Consider the following 20,444-nt stretch of genomic DNA (forward strand, 5'->3'; position numbering starts at 1 on the left):
TGATTTTTTTTTTTCTTTTTTTTCATTTTTCTGTCATTAACAACTCATAGCTGCAGAGGGTAGTTAAGTGGACTAATACCCTTTTCATTACTTTAATATTAGAGACTAGTGACCAACTTTCTTTTAAAACTGTACTGTCGGTTTTTAGTTTGACTACAATGAGCTGTTAAAGTTCATTGGAATGAGAAGCTGATTTTTATTCCTTTTGATGTTGTGTATATTTACAGTAAAAGTGTTTGGTTTTCTTTCCACTGTGATTCTTAGCTTCTCTATCAGTTTGGCTACTATGCTGAAAGGGGAAATAAGTTACAGGTCCAGAGCAAAAATTCTCCTCCTCTGCCTCTCTGGAAGTAGATAGTAGTTCATGTTGAATGTCTTTCTTCCATTCAGGATGGATTCATTTGTGTAGAACTGTAGGAAAGTAGGCCTGGAAGAGACCTCATGAGGCCATCTAGTCCAGGGGTTCCCAACCTTTTTATGCTCTGGACTGGAAGTGACCGCGGACCAGCAAACTGCGGATTAGCATACTGCGGGCAGGCAGCCAACCCTTCTTTATACTCAGTAGGATGTATACTCAAGAAGGATGTGGCAAGCTCAAAAGGGTGCAGAGAAGGGCCACCTGCATGATCAAGGACCTGGGGGACAGGCCCAGTGAGGGAGATGCTTTGGGATCTGGTTTTGTTCAGCCTGAGCAAAAGAAGTCTGAGAGGTGACTTGATAGTCACCTACAAATATGTCAAGGGAGAATACCAGGATATAGGAGAACAGCTTTTCAGAAAAGCACCACCCCCCACCGCCTCCCCAGGAAGACATGGAGCAATGGACACAAGCTAGTTGAGGAAAAGTTTCGGCTGGACATAAGGAAAAACTTCTTTTCTGTATGGGTAACTAGAATCTGGAACATACTTCCAGCAGAGGTGGTACAGTCGCCATCTCTGGTAGCCTTTAAGAGAAGGCTGGACAAATAACTCGTTCAGGTCGCTTGAGTTCAGTTACCTCCTGTCCATGGCAGGGAATAGGACTTGATGATCTTACAGGTTCCTTCTGGTCCTTCTTTCTATGATTCTATAATAAGGGTTGGCTGCCGGTCACTTCCAGCTTTCCAATCCGGCAGCCAGCCCTCCTGTGGATCGGCAGCCAGCCCTTCATGGCCTGGTACTGGGAACCCCTGATCTAGTCCAGCCTATAGGATTCAAGGTAGGATTATCTCTGACCAAATCATCTCAGTCTTCCTAACCAGTTTTTGAAAATCTCCGAGGGATGAAGATTCCACAGTTCTCTAAATAGCCTATTCCAAATACTTGACCACCCTCAGGGTCCTTCCAGACATGCTGGTGAAGGCATGATGGGATCTGCTGGGCAGTCCACACAGTCATACTTCCTGCCATGTGTTACCAGATTTGCCCATTACTTTGGGGGGTGCTCATTTATTAGGGATATGTTTCTAGGGTCTTGGTAATTCTGTCAATGTGCTGCTTGTGTTACCTGTGTTTCTATACAGAGCTGTATATCTCCCTTCTGCAAGTCCTCACCCCCAATGGAGCTATCTTGCAGAACTCAGTTTCAATGGAGCTGCATTCCTCCAGTCACCAAATCAGTCATACACACAAACACACAAATTAACGTGACACACCTGAGCTGGCCGGGTTGATCAGCATGGACAGGCGTCTGACACCTTCATATGCCAAGAATCAGTTCATCAGAGCAACAATAAACTGCAGTCAGACACAAGCACACAGGTAAACAGAATCCCTCTGAATCCGGCTGGGTGTCCAGTTGACACCCTCATGGGCCAGCATTCAGTTCATAAGGGCACGTCTGAATCAAACTGGGTCAATCAGCCTGTACAAGCTGATCCCCTTATGTGTTTCAAACTCAGCACGTCCCAATCTTTGGCCTCTTGATGAGCAGACCCCACAGTATTTTTGGGCTTCACAGGGATCTTTAGCTTAGGTAAAAGAAGCATTGCTGCAGAGCACGGGAGGAAAGAGAAGCAGAGAAGGAAAAATATACCCAGTTGCTACCAGTTTGACTATAAAAGTTATTTATTGCTAAGCATATGAAATATATAATGGTACTAGTAGTAATAGACATGCAAAAGGAAAAAACAAACAAACAGAAACAATTACAATACTACCCTGGTTTCACTAAGTATTTGGGGAAACTTAGCTCAAGCTTAACTAATACATTTCAGGTTCAGAAATTTATGCCTAGAGTGAAAAGAGAGAGAGAGCACTGGGATCTCACCAGTCCAAGGTACTCACGCTGCAAAGCTGACAGGCACAGTCCGTAGCACAGTTCTTGAAGGGAGACGATCTGTTCTTCCAGCGTCCCAAGAACAACGGGATGGTGTCAGCACAGGAGTTTTTTTTGTCTTAAAGCACTCACACTGCTGCTTTTTACAGATTTTTATACCCTCAATTCAGCTGCTTCGAAGCATTCTCAATAGTGTAAATCATTGTCTTTTCTCTTGACAAGGGGTTATCTGGTTTGGAACATCTCAAGAAACTGATTGATAATCAGGAAACACATACGGTTAGGGAGTAACCAGATACTTGAGAGCCAGCTTGAAATTCCTATGGATAGCAGATATACTGATGGGATATCTCATGGTTTCTTCAGAAACAATAGATAGCTTGCAGCATCAGGGTTTTGGATTTTCACTTGTTGTGCACAAGCCTCAGCTTAGCATGACTTTTCCAGATCTTACTATAGTCTTTTAACAGGCTTAAGACGATTATTGGGGTGCTCATAAACTTTTGTGGAGAGGACTTCCACCAGTCATCTCGGGAAAAGTATGGCAACACCTGTGATTAGGCCTCCAACGGGCTGGATGCTGTGATGAACCCCTTTACCATTGTTCAAATGTTGCCCATACCCCCTCGGACTCGGTCTCTTGCCTCAGCATTCCCTAACCCGGCAACCGAGTTTTAGTCAATCAAGTTTAAATAGGCCTCCCATAGTGGGACCGGGGAATGTACGGCCCGAGATGCCTATTAAACTTAGAGGTGTGTGTGTGTCTGGGGGGGAAGTCCTTTGTAAATCCAGATTAAACTGGTCTGATAAATGCTGAGCTGGGTGTGTGTGAACATGGGTTGATTAACATTGGAAGCACAGATTCCCCATCATGCAGCGCTCTCCTGCTTCTCTGGTCCCAGAATTCACTGCAGTCTCTGCTTCAGGCTTTCTGTTCTCCATCTCTCATGTAAATGAATGGTCATCTGGTTCCATCTCTGATGCAAATGAGACCTAGGGCAGTTGTTTCATTCTTGTCACCCTTATCTGGAGAGTCTTAGGTGCGTCTCTTGCTGCATCTTAATCAGTTTCGTTTATGTAGAGGAGGGGAGGGAGAGAAGAATTCTTTGTGAGTCAGACAGACTGCATCCTGTGCCAGGGTTGCCCGAGAACACAGAGCTGAGACGTAACACATGCCACACAGGCGTGGCAGGAGGCTAGAGCTGCACCGATACATGGGTCCCATATTGGATCCGCACCAATATAAGGAAAATTGACGGTATCGGCATTCAGCTTTTTTTGGCTGATGTGGTCGATGTTGTCGATTAAATGCAGTGTGCATGCGCAGCACGCAGGCAGCCAGGAGCGTAGCTCAACAGCATGGACTGTAGCATCTGGCTGGTAAATCTATTGGGGGGCTGGGTAGGGGTGTGTGTATGTGGGCGGGGGAGTGCAAATCAAAGACCCCATGGTAAGGAAGGGAGTGGGGCTCGAGCTGGGGCAGGGGCAAGTGCTGGCCAGCTGGGGTGGGGCACAGGACAGAACCACAAGCGCCTTATCTGGAAGGTGCAGGGAGGGGGCAGGGGGTGGCTTCTGCTACGCGCACCCTGGGGGGGCATGTGCCCCCCCTCCAATCTGTGCACAGAGTGAGGGAGGGGTGCCACTGGGCTGTAGCTAAGGCTGTGCCAAGCTCTTCCCAGTGGGGGGTTGGACCAGGCTGCACTCGTGGCTGGTGGCAGCACTGGGAGAGAGGGCTACAGGGGGCACTGCAGCCCCCCTCCGCAAAATTTGCCATGGACCCCGCTCCCATAGCTTCCACCCGCCCTGAGCACAGCCCGGCCCAATGCCCCCGCTCCCTCTGCCGGAAAGAGCTCAGTGTAGCCCTGGCCCCAGACTACAGCAACAGCCTGCTCTTGTCCCATGCACAGATCAGGGGGCCACTTCCCCCTATGCTCTCCTGGGGTGCGTGCAGCAACAGGAATAGCCCCCCACCACCCTCCCTGTGCCCCCTGGATGAGCCACTAGCGGCTCTGACCCATGCTGTGCCCAGGCTGGGGAATCACCTGCTCCTGCCCCAGCCCTACTCGCTCCCTCACTGTGGGGGCCTTGATCTGCCCCATGCCCCTTCATTCACCCTGCCACTTCCCCTACAACAGACTTACCAGACCCATGCTGCTCTACAAGCTGCCAGGCTGCATATCGGCAACTGGATTGGTATCGGCCGATATGCCTTATTAAAAATCAGCCATTGATATCGGCCCAAATAATCTCTATCAGTGCATCCCTACAGGAGGTGTGATTTTGAGATCATTCATTGGATTGCATCACACCTTATTGTCTTATTAGGATCCCAGGCTCCCCCTTCATCAGAAAGTAGCAAGCTCTTCCACCTGGGAGCTGCATCAGCAGATGGGGACCCAGCCATGAGGGCGTATGAGCCTGCAGCTGACCTGCGCTCCAAGCTGCAGGGACACACCATACTCCTCTGTGACTGGGAACTCAAACCAACTGATGGGGCGCATGGTATGCACCTGTACTTGGAGCCCCATCAGCTGACAGGGCTCTTAGCCCCAGGAGCACATGATGCAGTCCTGTGGCTGAGAGCCCCATCAACTGTGAGCTCCCAAGCTTGGGTGCATGATATGCCCCCACAACTGGGAGCCCCATCAGTTTACAGGGCTCCCAGCCACAGGGGCTAACCTGGCCACACATTGTGTTAATGTGGAATGATAGGAACCAACCACCAAATTATTACATATTTTTTGTGAAACAAACTTGTGGTTTATTCATTTTATCACACTATTGATTGATTTTTGTGGCCAAGTTACAATTTAAGATGTGATTTACTCATTAATCATATCTTAGGTGTAAGGTGTGGCAGGGGCCTCATAGTCAAAAAAGTTGTTCCTCATCTCCAACCTAAATTTAATCTGCTATAATTTAAGGCTGTTGCTCCTAGTTGTGTCCCATGTGGCCACAGAAAAGTCTTATCTCTATCATCCTTACCAGGGATGGATAACCTGTGGCACAGGCAGCCGCTTGTGGTGCAAGACAGATGAGGGAGGTGACAGAGAGGTAAAAGCAGAGAATTAGATTGAGCAGGGAGCACAGGCCAGACAGCAAAAAGAAAGAAAATCAGTCTTGGGAAGGTGAGTGGAGTGGCACTTTTGGAGAGGTTTTAGAGCTTATGTGTGGCACACCTGAAAAAAAGGTTGCCCCCCTCTGTTCTTTATAATTGCCCTTCAGATATTTGAAGACTTTTATCAAATCCCCCCTCAGTCTTCTCCTTCCCATACTGAACAGTCCTAATTCTTTCAACCTTTCCCCTTAAGTAAGAGTATGCTGCTGATTCATATTCAGTTTATGGCCCACTGTAACTTCCAGATCCTTCTCTGTAGTACTACAGCCTAGTCTAGGGGTCTGCCAAATATAGTCTGTGTACTAGATTTGGCCTACAGAACTATTTAATCTGGCCCAACATCAGGGGCTTCAGTGGCAAGGGGCTTTTGGCACCAGTCACTTTCCCCTGTCCCCGCAGAAGATGCACCATCTGCATGTGCTGTCACCATGCTACCACAGAGAGAAGCAGCAGTGATGACTGGGTCTGAGTAGCTGTTTGCGCATCTCTGACTGGAATGGGTTCACTCTAGCCCACAGTCTAAAAAAGGTTACTGACTGTTGATTAGCCAATCATTCCCCAGTCTATATTTGTGCATTTGGTTATTCCATCCCAAGTGCTTAATTTTTCCTTGTTGAATTTCTTCTGATTTTTTAGACCATTTCTCCAGGTAATTCTGGATCCTACCCCTACCAGATTGTAAGGCACTCATGCTATGGCAGCAGAGACAATAGAATTTTTGGCATTTTATTATAGATGTGGGACTTGCCCTGCCCCAAGGTAAATGGTCAAACCAGTGGAACATCCTTTTTCCCATGAGGACTGTTGCATGTGCAATCCAAGTATTTAATGCTGAAATCTAGAATTTTTTTTTTTCAGAAGTAAAAAATAGGAATCTTTATTGACTTATGAAAACTCTCTGAGCAGTCATGAGCTGAGATTTTTTTTTCCATGTAACGGTGTGTACTTGCCTCACAGCAGGAAAGAAGGAATGGAGAGTAGTGAGGCATAATTAATGTCTGAAAAATAAGTTGACAGCCAAAGTTAAGTACCTGTAGCGAAGTCTCGTAGTATTCATTTTCTTTCTTTGTTTTGTTTTTTTTGTAACAGAACAATGGTATGGATCGAATTTTCTCTGGTATTCAGCCAACTGGGATTCCCCACCTGGGCAACTACCTGGGAGCCATCCAGAACTGGGTGAGACTTCAGGAGGAATATAACTCCGTGTTGTATAGCATTGTTGACCTGCACTCCCTCACAGTGCCCAGGGACCCACCTTATCTGCGTCAGAGCATCCTAGACACCACCGCTGCCATCCTTGCCTGTGGTATCAATCCAAAGAGATGCTTTGTGTTTCAGCAGTCACAGGTTAGTATTCCTACTACTTTAAACTTAATTCTCTTATTTAGCCATATGGGATTCTCCTTGCGTTTTTATCAAGTGCACACAGCACTGCTCAGGCCTATTATTCCTTTATGCTTAGTGTCCTTTATGCTTGGAGTGTTGTTGCAGCTGTGATGGTTCAGGAAATGTTGAGAGGAAAGGCTTTATTGTGATACCTTTTATTGGCTGGGAGAGCTGATGGGCAAGTTTTTGGGCATCAGGTGCTCTTCCTCAGGTCCACTGTCCAAAAGCTTGTCCATCAGCTCTCACGACTATGCAGTTGGTCCAGTAAGAAATATCACCAGAAAGCCTTTCCTGTAGAAAATTTCATTAGCATTCATATCCCAACGTTTGCTGCCTTTTGGGGGAAAAGTTGAAGATCCATTCACAAAATGCGTTCTTATCGGTTTACGCATGTATAAATCTTTATGATGGTCAGACTTAACATAAAATGAAAAACCATTTTGTTAAACCAGCTGAAAAGTTGTAACCAAGTCTTATATTAAATTTGCAAAAAACTAATGCAGATAAACCCCATCTGTATAACTATGTCAAAGAAAACCTATTCCTATTTCAGTGTCATCCTTTGTTTGCCACCCAGTCTGCCTGGTGTTCAATGTCACCTGCAGATAAGCTGTTTGATACATACAGGTCCAAACACAGGCCTGAGTGTGTCTGTACCTTTTCTGAGGCCAAGCAATCTTTTTTCTCCCTCTCCCCCACTTCAGAAAGTTCCTCTCTTCCATAGCTTGCATACATTTATCTGTTTTGTTTTTAGCTGTTTCTGCATTGGTAAACCTTGCATCCGTAATTTTTCTACCTTTGCCAGCTTTACTGTAACTAACAAAACTGGAAGTTATAGTTTGGAAAAGTAGATCCCACACTTGCAACTCCTGCAGAGATGCAGAAATGCCAAATTGTAAATATATTTCAGTTGCCATTATTTTCTGTCAGTGAACTTGATTTTCGTCCGTGTTTACTTATGAGTTTCCTATGCCTCTCAAGCTGAAGTGCTGCAGGTGACAAACGTTAGAGGACCCTTTTGTTTCATGCTTTGTTGGCAGAGATTAGTTGTATTTCCTTCCTTTACAAATTATAAAATTGCACTTGCTTAACTGAACTGATTTTAAATTGATCGGGTTAAATCAGTGCAGTTATCTAATATATGGTTTTCACTCATGTACTATGTGCACCTTTTTCACAAAATTTAGCCATCCAAAAAGGGTTTGCGTTCTAAGCAAGGAAATCAAAGGAAGCTGAAAATAGAGCTACTACTGTTTTACGACTTGATTCAAAGACAACTGAAATTGTAGAAAGACTCCTACAGCTTTCACTGGCCTCAAATCAGACTCTGACCTGCTAATTATTGATGGAAGGCTTGTTTTTTTGTGCGGCAAAAGCAAAGCTGACTCTTTCAGAGTCCCTTGAAAAGGCACTCCCCAATTTGCTTTCTGGTAGGTCCCAAACGCCCTGACTCTCTTTTGCTGCCAGTGTTGACAATCCCTTGATTCAAGAATGATCTCTACCATGGCTCACTGATGGGTCTTGAGGTAACTTAAGAATCCAGTCCTTGAGCCACAGATACATCCACAGAAGTTGGAGTCTTTCCACAGGGGAGTAGGCCACAGACTACGATTTCTCTCCTTTTCCTTCCTCCACTCTTGCTTCTCTGCTTTGAGGACAAGGTGTGTTACTGTCACTAGGAGACCAGCTCAACAAAGAATTTAGGTGTTCTGGCTCTCTGCTTCTGGAGAGATATTTGCAATGGTGAGTTATATTGGAAAGTTCCCTATATATAATACATGGGTGTCATAACCCAATGAGTATTTGTGTGTGTGCTTCGGCACTGCAGAATTACTTCCCGCCATCTGGAGCTTTCTTTGCATGGTGCAATTCTCAGCTGCAGAGAGAAAACCCCGGTGCAAAGGAGTTCCCACCACTTGCATGCAAATTTATGTCCCACTATTGGCTGTTTCTAAATTATTCCCACGTGGCAGCTAGCGATTGGCTTGCTAGCCATATAAGAGGCTTGAGCAGTTTCCGCCCAAGTTGGAGATCTCCGAGAACCTCAGGAGGATCCTGAGAACCCCAATTCCGGGAGAAATCCGAGAGAATTCCGGCAACGAGTCCACGATTACCTTGTAGATTTCTATATAAATCTCGGACCGAATGGTGGTTTGATCAGCCATCAAGAGTCTCTCCCCGTCACCGAACAATCCCTGACGTATCCCTACCCTGCGCGCTCGTTGAGAGTCACAGCTCGGACTCTCGTATCGGTTCAGAGAGCTCTCATCGTTCAAGTTTTCTTCTTTTCTTCTTTTCTTCTATCTACAACTGTAACCAAGCAAGTTTTCCTGCTTGCACCACAACCATCTACGGTGTAAGTAAAACAATCTTTAATCAACCTCCACGCGTCAGTGCCTAATTCTAGTCCACCGTGCCAACTTCCCCAGCCCACGTGCCCGGGCTGCTGGTCACAGCCCCTCGGCCCCGACAACGGGAAGATTTAGGTTCCCCAGAATGGGGGTCACAACACCTAGCGCATTGAATGGAGGGCAGCCAAAGAGAGGGTGACTAAAATTCTACTTCTCTCTGCACTGTAAGCACCTACCAGCAGCTTTCAGTTCAGTGCCTGTGTGAGGTTGGGATTCACAGCTCAAAGCCCTTTCCTGGATGTAAATGCCTGTGGTCATTCCATTGGGCATAGGTGATTAGCTTAAGTTTTATTTCTTTCTGAAGAGGAAGTGGTGATATTGATGGTGGTACCCCCCACTCTAATATGATAGCCTAGTGATAGAATAAATGCCCTGAAAGTGAAAGGCAAATGGAAATGGTCAGTGCCCTCAGCTTGAAGGGGTTCAAACTCACTTCTCCCATCTCCCAAGAATGTCTTAATCACCAGAATGGAGGCAAAGTTGGGATGGGGGTATTTTGTACCTGTCCATCCAAGGCTGCAAGATTCATGGGACTAGAGGGAGGAAGCAGAAGGAAACAGAATGTTGTGATCCAGGGATAGAGAGTACTCCTTCAGGGCCAGGGACAGACATTATACATAAATCAGTTTAAGTGATCAGAAACTGGTTTAACCTTGTAACGGAATAGGTGTTCAGTGCACATAAACAAGTTTGAAAATGACCGAAACTGGTTTGAGATAAATCTGATTGAATGTAGTATCAGACTTAACTGATTTGGGTCAAACCATTATATGCAGTATCTGTCCCAGACCCCCTGGTTTAAGTTGAACCAGAGTCCCCCAGCATCCTAGATGCTTTGCAACCCTGGGCGGAGCTCTGCTTTCTGCTCCAGCCCAGTGGGGCAGGCCCCACCCCTCTCCTCCTGCTCATCTCCCTCCCCCCCCCCCCCCCCGTCCCCCACCACCACTCCCTGCTCAAGCAGGGATTCCCCCCTCCCCTCTGCATTACACAATCAACTCTCAGCATTAGCTAGCATACCACATGCTGAGGTTGACATAAATGCCCACCATGACTGTGCCTGGAATAAAGAAGGCTATAAGAGAAGCCAGGACAAAGGCAGACAGGACAGTGTTGGCTTAGGGCTTTTTGGAGCTATCAACAGGTAGTTGGTAATGTCCCTCCATTCCTTCCTTGGAAAAAGTTGTTTAAGAAGAGCTTGAACTAATGAGATACCTTTGTTTTGTTTTGATGGGCTGATAAATGCTAACAACTCCCTGCTGTGTAACTAAATGCTCTGTTGTCAACAGTGAGGGTGGGGAACCCCTCCCTAATCAGAGGTCCTGCTGGCCTGGCCACCTTTCCCCCTACTCTTAGCACTCTGGAAGGGGAGGGAGGGCTGCTCTAGCACCGCCTGGTTTCTAGCCTGAGCCACTGCAGGCATGGGCCTGCATTTCTTCAGTCTAGAGAGAATAGACATTCTCAAACCACTTCAGCCTAGCCAGGTTAACCTGCAAAGATTGAATCAATTTAGGCTCAGGCTTTCTGAATGTCCGTCCCTAGCCCAGGAGGGCCGAGTCCTGGGGTCTAGTCCCTGCTCCCAGGACTGTATACACATTTTCCCCTAAGGGCTAATGCAGAATACATAAGCAGTCCTGGGCTTTTCTATGCTGGAGTGCCCAGGAAAGTTGAGGCAAATCAGCGGCAAGTATAAACTCACTGCTCATTATTTAAAACCTAGTAATTCACTTGGACCCATCCTAGTGGGTTCTCTCATTCAGGTATACAGTGATGGTTCAAATCAAGATCTGATCAGTTGATTCTTTTTAGGACTTGTGCTCTTTTCTGAACAGATGATGTGGGTTGAATGTGCCTTGAAGATTTAATTGTCATCCTTTTAAAGAACTTCCTGGCAGAGCTGAATCCCATGGCGATGGGCAGAGATAGCTATCTAGGAAAACTTGCACTGCCAATGATGTCAAACTGATAGCATGTTCTGTTCAAATCACTAGCAATGATGAAGGCAAACTCAAATATAGCTGAGGTTAACGATAACAAATGCCCAAGGCCATAGTGCTGGATCTTCTGTCTATACTTGTGACTCCTACAGCACTGCGGAATTATATTTGTACATTTTATTTGTAGAATCAGAAAGGGCCTAGGTCCAGTGGTTGCACTGGCTGATCTGGTGTTTTTTTCTCGGGTCTCTTTCATTTCCAGAATGCAGCTAGACCAGAATAGCTTGGAACAGGTGTTGGCAGCCTTCTGCAGATGCAAGCCATAGCTTGTAACCCATCCAGCACTGCAGGCCACCATTCCCCGCTGGCTGCTCCAGCGACATTGAACAGAGGCTCCTGAAAGGAAGACCTCCACATTTTCCACATGGGCTATAGCAGCTGGCTGGAGTAACAAGAGGCAATTGGTGTGCCATTAGCAAAACACAGACCAGATCAAATGGCTGGGGAATCAAGTGTACCCTTAGTAAAATGCGGCCTAGATTAGACCTTTGTGGAGCAGATCCAATCTTTTTTATGGACTGTAGGTTACTAACCCCTACACAATTGGGAGGGGGGGAAGGGGGGGGGCTTTCTCTCATTGGTGACTGTTTGGTTCCCCTAGAATATGCTTGCCATATGTGGAGTATCTGGTGACTACTTTGCTTCCCAAACGGCATGTGCATTTTATTTCCAGTCAGTAATAATGAATGTTTTCTTTTTATTTACAGCAGGCTTTATGCAGATCAAACCTCTAGCTGTCTGAAGTGTCTGTCTCCCAAATTTTCCCACATTTTTATATGCTTGCTGCCGCATATGTGAGATAAAAAGCTAACCCTTAGTCTTGACTATATCCTGGCCAAGATACAGGACCTCCACTTAACCCAGGAGGTGCACAGTCCCACCAGAGGAAATGCCCTGTTGGACCTGGTCCTGGCCACAGGCAATGATCTGATAAGGGGCCTCCAGGTCCTTGACCGCCTGGGTGATAGCGATTATCGCTTGCTGGAATTCATCATCCAGCACAGGGTGACAAGGGCCTGCAGTAAGGCGATAGCCCTAGACTTCAACAAGGCCGACTTCAAAGAGTTGAGGAGATTGGTGGGAGAGGTGCTGGGGTTCTCGAGGGCAGGGTAACTCAGTGCCCAAGATGAGTGGTCATTCCTTAAGGAGACGATACTCAGGGCCCAAGAGGTGACAATCCCAACTAGAAGCAAGGGGGGCAAGAGTGCCCAAAAGCCTCCCTGGCTCACCAAGGACATCCGGGAATGCCTGGTTGCCAAAAAGGCGGCGTACACCCGGTGGAAAGCGGGGGGCGATCTCCAAAGAGGAGTATACCTCCACTGCTCGGGCCTGTAGGGGGGCTGTTAGGAAAGCTAAGGTGGACATAGAGCTAGGACTAGCGTCCGAGATCAAAGATAATAAAAAGTCCTTTTTCAGATATATAGGGAGGATGGAGAAGGCACCAGGAAATGTGGGGCCCCTGCAAGATACGCTGGGCAATCTGGTGGTCGCGCCAGAGAAGAAGGCAGACCTCTTTAACAAATTCTTCACCTCCGTTTTCTTGTGCAGGGACCGGGACTCCTGCACCGTAATTCAAGACGGACTCAAGGAGAATGCCTCAAGACCTAAGGTTGAGGAGGATCGGGTTAGAGAGCTTCTGGAGGGGCTGGACGTGTTCAAATCAGCAGGTCCAGTTGCTCTCCACCCCAGGGTGTTGAGGGAGCTAGCAGGGGTTATTGCAGGGCCCTTGGCATGGCTTTACGAGTGCTTGTGGTGCTCGGGCCAGGTGCCAGATGATTGGAAGATAGCCAATGTGGTCCCCATCTTTAAAAATGGGAGGAGGGAGGACCCGGGCAACTATAGGCCCATCAGTCTTACCTCAATCCTGGGGAAACTCTTTGAGAAGATCATCAAGGAGCACATCTGTGACGGGCCGGCATCGGGGATGATGCTCAAGGGCAACCAGCACGGTTTCATTAAGGTCAGGTCATGTCAGACCAACCTGATTGCCTTTTACTATCAGGTCACAAAAGCATTGGATGCAGGTGTTGCCGTGGTTGTAGTCTTTCTGGACTTCAGCAAGGCCTTTGACACTGTCGACCACCCCATCCTCATTAAAAAACTAGGTGACTGTGGCATTGATGCCTACACGGTCAGATGGATTGTGAATTGGCTGAAGGGTCATACTCAGAGGGTGGTGGTGGACGGGTCATATTCGACCTGGGGGGAAGTGGGCAGCGGAGTCCACCAGGGCTCGGTCCTTGGGCCCACACTGTTCAATTTCTTTATCAGCGATTTGGACGATGGGGTGAAAAGCGACCTGTTCAAGTTTGCTGATGATACCAAAATATGGGGAGAGGTGGGCACATTAGCAGGGAGGGAGAGACTGCAGAAAGACCTGGATAGGTTGCAGGGGTGGGCTAACAAAAACAGGATGCATTTCAATACTGACATTTCAATACTGACAAGTGCAGGGTGCTGCGTTTGGGCATCACTTACAAGATGAGAAACTCCCTTCTTGAGAGCACAGAGGCAGAAAGGGATCTTGGAGTCATCATTGACTCCAAGATGAACATGGGCCGACAATGCGAGGTCACGGTCGGCAGGGCTAACCGGACCTTATCCTGCATCCACAGGTGCATCTCAAGTAGGGCCAAGGAGGTGATCCTCCCCCTCTACGCAACACTGGTCAGGCCACAGCTGGAGTACTGTGTCCAGTTCTGGGCACCCCACTTCAAGAGGGATGTGGACAACATTGAGAGGGTCCAGAGGAGGGCCACCCGCATGATCTGGGGACTTCAGGGCAGACCCTACAACGAGAGGTTGCGGGACCTGAACCTGTTCAGCCTTCACAAGAGAATTCTGAGGGGGGACTTGGTGACCGTCTATAAACTCTCTAGGGGGGACCAGAAGGGTTTGGGGGAGATCTTGTTTCCCCTAGCACCCCCCAGGATAACAAGGAATAATGGCCACAAGTTGTTGGAGAGTAGGTTTAGATTAGACATCCATAAGAACTACTTCACAGTTAAGGCGGCTAGGATCTGAAACCAACTTCCAAGGGAAGTGGTGCTGGCTCCTACCCTGAGGGTCTTTAAGAAGCGGCTTGATGCCTACCTGGCTGGGGTCATTTGAGCCTAGTTTTCCTCCTGCCCAGGCAGGGGGTCGGACTTGAAGATCTACAAGGTCCCTTCCAACGCTACTTCTATGATTCTATGATTATGATATCGGAGAAGCACCAAGGAAGGAGGGTACTAAAAAATGAGTCCTTGAATCCTTAGAACTTGATTTCTCTTTTTCTTTGGCTTGCAAAGATAGTGACATAAATTATAAGGAGTTTAAGTAGACAAAAGTTAAGGGCTACAAATTTCCTAATTTGAGGAAATTATCAGTTGCATATGAAGCCTCCATTTGTGAATGTAACCTCTTGCATGTGACCCATTTTACGTAACAAGTGCAAATTTTTTTGAAAATTAGTTTTGTACATTTACATGTACATTTAACAGTATGTCAAAATAACTCTTACAGTTGGAGGCTTTAGCTGACACCACTGAATATTAGGCTCTCTTTATATGAAAGATGTAGATAGTACGTTTAATACCAGTGCGGTTACTGCTGTATGCAAACTAAATCTCTGGGTGGAATAAGTGATGACTATGAAGGAGACGTGATGATAATCTAAAAGTGTTTGGAGGATGTTAATACCAAAGTTAAATTTATTTTGGGTTGCACAACAGGAGTGCAGCATAATTAGTTGGACTGGAAGCAAGCAATAAGATGAATATCTGGAACATATTCTTTAGAGTAAAATCTGTTAGATGCTGAAATAGACTCTGAAGGAAAGTGGTAAATATTCCCCTACTATCCATAAGTCAACTCAGAGGCATTACAGACTGTTCAGGTTAAGAACTTCCTTAGAAAAAATGGATCAAGTGCTTATTTCAGAACTGCACACAAGTTAGTCAATTTTAATGGGGACCTTAGATGTAAATGGGTTACTGTACTAAAATAAACTGATGGTCTAACAAAGAAGATCATATCAGTGTTTTAAGTACATATTTTTTGCTCAGTGTCGTGCACTATTTATCTGAACATCAGATCCGTTCCAGATATGCTTTCAGTGTCCTTCTGTTTCTTCTATACTTAAAAGACATCATTAAAAGTATTGATGGGTTCAGTTTATAACAATAAGGCCATGATAACTTGATAATACATTGATAACTTTTTGGGGCCTCTTGTGAGGGGAACATCTGTAATGAAAGACTGGGCACAGGAACAGGCGATAAGAGGCTGTCTGTCCCTTTCTCCTTTAAAACAATGGATCTCAACCTTTGTTTACAAATGTGTCCTGGTGCAAAAGCAGTGGTCATTCCCAACCCAGTAAATGGTTTAAATAGAAAACACAAATGTTTGGGCCCCAAAATACTTATCACATGCTACAAGTTAAAGCAGCTCAACAGTCTTAATTTTAAAGATAGAAATCAACATCAACAGAAAAACAGTAGCAGCACTATCAGCATGTGGCCCTCCATTACTCCCAAGTGACATTCATCATTGTGCCAGTGCCCCTCACTCCCAACTTGCAGCCCCCAACCCTCAGTTCTGCCAGTGCCCCTCACTCAACCCCCAGCCCTACTGATGCCCCCCACACCTGACCCACTGCCTCCCACCTCCAGGTCCCCAGTGTGTGGGGTGGGGGGGTGGGGCATGTGGAGGCACGTGCCCCTCCCAGATTTGTGCACCCACAGCAGGCACGGGGCTCCAGCCTAGCTTGATCAGCACTGGCAGGAGCTGTCTTCGTGGCCCAGCAAGCAGGGGCTGCTGCAGGAGGGCAGAGCAGGACAGTGAGACTCGCTGCAACCTAGACCCCCAAGCCAGCTGTGCCACCAGCAGTATGAGAAGTAACGGTTGGGGTGGGGCGATGTCTTCACCTCCTCTTGCCACCAGCCACTGCCATCAGGCTGCGGCTCTGCCCAACCACCATGGCCAAGTTGCTGCCACTGCTCCCCTCAGGCCTCCCACACCCCCCACCTCCCCTCCAGGGAACAGCCCGCTTTCCATCCTGGCAGCAGCAAGCCTTATTGCCCGGCTCCACCTTCCCATACCAGCTCCCACCTGCTGGGCCATGGAGGCAGCTCCTGCCCGTGCTGGTCCAGCCAGGCTGCAGCCCCAAGCCCGCTGTGTGTGCACAAATCTAGTGAGACATATTCCCCCCACCATGCCTCCCCAGTGTGTTGCCTGTCCATCCCCTCCCTCTCTCTCCCCCCACCATATAGACTTAGCAGTGGGGAGTTGCTCCTCAAGCTGCCTGGCTGCCACCTGCATGTGGCGCCCCCTGCCTGATCACCCGCCTCCCACTCCCTGCAGCCCCTCCTTGCAGGCAGGAATTCTGCCAGCCTTCAAGGGAGAACCTGCAGTTTCCCACATTTTTCTCCTTGAAAGGAGAAAATCCATGATTTTCTGCATTTTTCCATCATTGTTTGCAATCCTTTCATATATTCTTGTAACCCACATTTGGGTCATGACCCACAGGTTGGGAAACATTGCTTTAAAGAACTAGGCTCTGCCTGTGTGTTTTGATCTTTCCGTGCAAATGGAGTCTGCCTTCACTATGCCTTCTTCTGATGAGCCTGCTCAGTGCTTGCATTTGACTTCAGTTGTGGAACAGTCAAACCACTAAACAGTTTCAAGTCAGTCTGACCTTCTATCCAGCTCGAGGAAGACCTCAACTGGTTCAGACAAATGCCACTGGAGCAGCTTTCTTGCTGCTTCACACTGCCCTGACTACCCTGACTAATCCTTATCAGGATGCAGGGAAGTGTCTGACATGTTTTTTCTTTTTTCAGCCAGTAATTTTACCATAATCTCAAACTAGTTTCATAGTTTTGGGTTTAACTGCACCTCTGACCCCTTTATGACCTTTTGAAGGACTCCCACGTAAGTCACAGCTGAAGGCCAGAGACCTTTTCCAGGAGAGGACCTCCCTTTGGGCTAGGGTTTTAGGTAGGCAGTCCCCCTATGGTTTGTTGCAGTTGTCCCTAGTAGGTTTACTTTAGTTCAGCACCAGCAGTTCTGCTTTTCCTTAGGAATGGTGGCAGTGAGCTTTTACAAAGCACAGTGCATTTTATTTAAACTCTAGCTTTGCAGAGAAACAATGTGAAACATTAAACAGTCTGAATATATGCTAAGCTTACCTGGGGGAAAAGCATCATCTACATAGGTTCCTGACTAGCATTCCACATGGTTTTGTTAGTTCTTTGTTCCCAAGTGAGTCAAACCCCCTGCTGCGCTAGACATGCTTTCTGTGTTTCAGGATCTGTTTGTCAGGCTGCCTCACTCAGGTCATACCAGAAGTTTCAAAGAACTTCCTATCTGCACAATCAGCACTGGGAATTTGCATCAGTTACCACCGGCAGGACATCTCCCTGTTTTTTCAGGAACAAGGATGGGAAAGATGTCTCCCCTAAACTTTTGTCTTGATACAATTATTTTTATAACATATGTTGCATCTCATTGTAATGATCTTTGAAGTCTCCATGCTTCCAAATGTCACCACTGTCATATGTAACATTCTACCAGAAATATGAAACTGGCTATGTTTGTCTTTTAGAGAGCAAGCAATGCCAATAAAGATTACTTCCTTAATCTATCTCTACTTGACACCTGCCTGCAATCTCCAGTATTTTTCCAAACTGTGCACCACTGAGCACTTGCTGGATATACTTAGAGAGGTGACTGATTAGAGACCTAGCAGGCCATAACTTCCAGTTGCTATAGGGGAAGGCAATTAGTTTGGGCAGAGGGCCGCTTACCAAGTTTTGGGGAGTTGTCGAGGGCTGCATGGGTAGCCCTGTTCCCTGACAGTTGCCCTGCCCCCTGGTCACCATATTGGAACAGTAAGTTCTGCCCCCAACCCCTGACCTTTCCCAGCAGAAGTCCCTCCCCTTGCCCTGGAAGTACTCCTTTTGGGAGGAAGAGTGGTATAATCTTGAAACCAGAAAAAACCCCAAATCATATACAAAAAAATAAAACATCTACTATAACTTATTTTAATTTTATTTAAAAATATTTTAATACTGATATATGTGTTTATGAAGTGTATCTAGAGGTAACTGCATAATAACTCAAACTACAGTCCTATTGTATATTGTGTGTGGGTGGTATGTGGCGGGGTGTGTGTGTGTATGATGGGTGGGATGGGATGGGAGAGACAGAGAGAGAGGGGGCTGGGCTGCTGGCTCTTGCAGACTGCCTGAGAGCCTCACATGATGCAGCCAGGCAAACACCCTTGCCCAGGCTCTGCACTCCTGCCACCCCGCCCTGAGTCCCTCCCAGTCCCAGGGCACCGTACCCACTCACTGTTGCCATTTTCCTGCTTTCCCTCCCACATGCTTGCTTGCCACTTGCCCCACTGCCACCACTCCCCGTGGTCCCCGCTGTTTCCTGCAGTCTCCACCACTCCCCATGCCGCTGCCACAGCCCCTGCCGCAGCCTCCACTACTCAAGCTGCTGCCATGGCCCCTACCACTCCCTGTGCTGCTGCCACTCCGCATGTCACTCCCCATGGCCACTGCCACAGGCTCCACCGCTCCCCATGGCCTCCACCACTCCCTGCGGCTCCTTGCGCCACTGCCACAGCCCCTGCCACTTCCCATACCACTCTCCGTGACCCCCACTGCTGCCACAGCTTCTGCAGCCCCCTGCCGCTGCTGCAGTCTCCACCACTCCGTATGGCCTCCACTGCTCCCTGATGCTCCTGGTAGTTCCCACACCACTCCCTGTGGCCCCTGCCACTCGCTGCTGCTGCTGCTGCTGCAGCCCCCGCTGTTTCCCACTCCAGTCCCCATGGCCCTTGCACCAGTCACTGCTGCCACGTCCCCCACCACTGCTTCTCCCCCCTAACCCCCCGCCTGCTACTTCCCACTCTGGCTCCAGGCTGGCCCAGCCAGCACCATGGGATTCCCAGCTGCTGGGCAGTTTGCAATGGTTTTCCCCCTCCCTCTGTCCAATCTTATCTTTCCACTTGGATGGAGGGAGGCAGGGAACAGCTCCAGGAGCGCAAGGTTGGAAGCTGCAGAAGTTTCTGGGTGGGGGCTGAGGGTCAGAGGGAGGTGGGGCTCTAGGGATGGGGTGGAGCTGGGCTGGACTTGCTGCTCATCCTCTGGATTCTGACACAGGCTCCCCCTGGGTCCTACTGCTGCTGGCTGCCTGCCATTTTTGATGGGCAGATAAAAATTAATTTTCTAAAATGTTTAGGGGCCCCACGGGCCATATTTTGCTCACCCCCTTGCTAAACAGTAATAAACCTAAACATATTAAATACTTTTTCATATCAACACTTTTCATTGTCTAAGGGTCATTCTACAGTTATAAAGATAGCATTTGCCTTTATTCACAATCTCTTTAAAAAAAATTATAGTATGAAAAATGTGAATCCTCTAACTCATAAAAGGCATGAAACCAGCTGCTTGCTCTAATGCAGACTAGAAAAGCAACACTATTCATCACAGTTCTGATGGGAACAAGTACCTTAGTCTGAGCTGTCCATGCTTCATCTCTAGTTATGCAAGGATAATGATATCTTTGAAAGTAAATTGCAAGCATCAGTTGCTTGTAGTTTGTGGCTGCTGTTTTAATTCCATAAAAATGCAGAATTATTTTGCAAGTTGACAGATGATACTGGGCTCATGTGCTAGATAAGTAGCCAGGTAGAGAACAAGAACTATAAATATTCCATCAAATCCTGTGGCCAGATGCTTTTCCCCATGAGATAGTCATAGAAATACTTTCCTTCAGCCTCACTTCTTTGTAAAGTGACCGGACACCAGTGGTGTGGTTGGAAAACAGCGTGGTTAGGGGAAAAAAAGAATGAAGCCAGTATCCTTCTCATGACACCTGACACATTGAGCAGGTCTTGTTTTTCAGATTTTCTTCCTCTGGCTTGATAAAAATTAAATGGTGGTAAGCTAGTAAAATCGTAGTTGCTTAGCCAGCTTTTGGTTCTGTATCTGGCAGCTTAAAACTTCAAAGAAAATACTAACCAAAAAAAAAAAATTTCTGAAACTAGGCACCCAGAAAAGACTAATGTGCTTCTTTTTAGGACATTACTGACCTTAACATAGTGCTGTCGGGATGAATAAAGTCTACCAAAACCATACAGTTCTTTCCTCATAACTATTTCTTGAAAATCAACTAATGGCTGTAAATCAGGTCCTTAAAAGGTCTTAGCAGTTGCCAGGAGCAAACTTGTAAGGAGAATGTCAAAGGCAGCATCTAACTGGTTCACAGACTGAAGCATAGCCT

General features: G+C 47.2%; 1 protein-coding gene across 6 annotated transcripts in view; it reads left to right on the plus strand.

Annotated features, from left to right (window-relative positions):
- Positions 1 to 20,444, plus strand: part of WARS2 (tryptophanyl tRNA synthetase 2, mitochondrial) — a 95,791-nt gene that overhangs the window by 49,351 nt on the left and 25,996 nt on the right. For all 6 annotated transcript variants that reach the window (XM_059720330.1, XM_059720334.1, XM_059720332.1 and 3 more), the window contains one exon: positions 6,464 to 6,721. In XM_059720330.1, coding sequence (XP_059576313.1) covers positions 6,464 to 6,721 — 258 coding nt within the window. The remainder of the gene's footprint in view (positions 1 to 6,463; positions 6,722 to 20,444) is intronic.

Source organism: Alligator mississippiensis, chromosome 1 (assembly GCF_030867095.1).
Source record: "Alligator mississippiensis isolate rAllMis1 chromosome 1, rAllMis1, whole genome shotgun sequence".
Lineage (NCBI taxonomy): Eukaryota > Metazoa > Chordata > Crocodylia > Alligatoridae > Alligator > Alligator mississippiensis.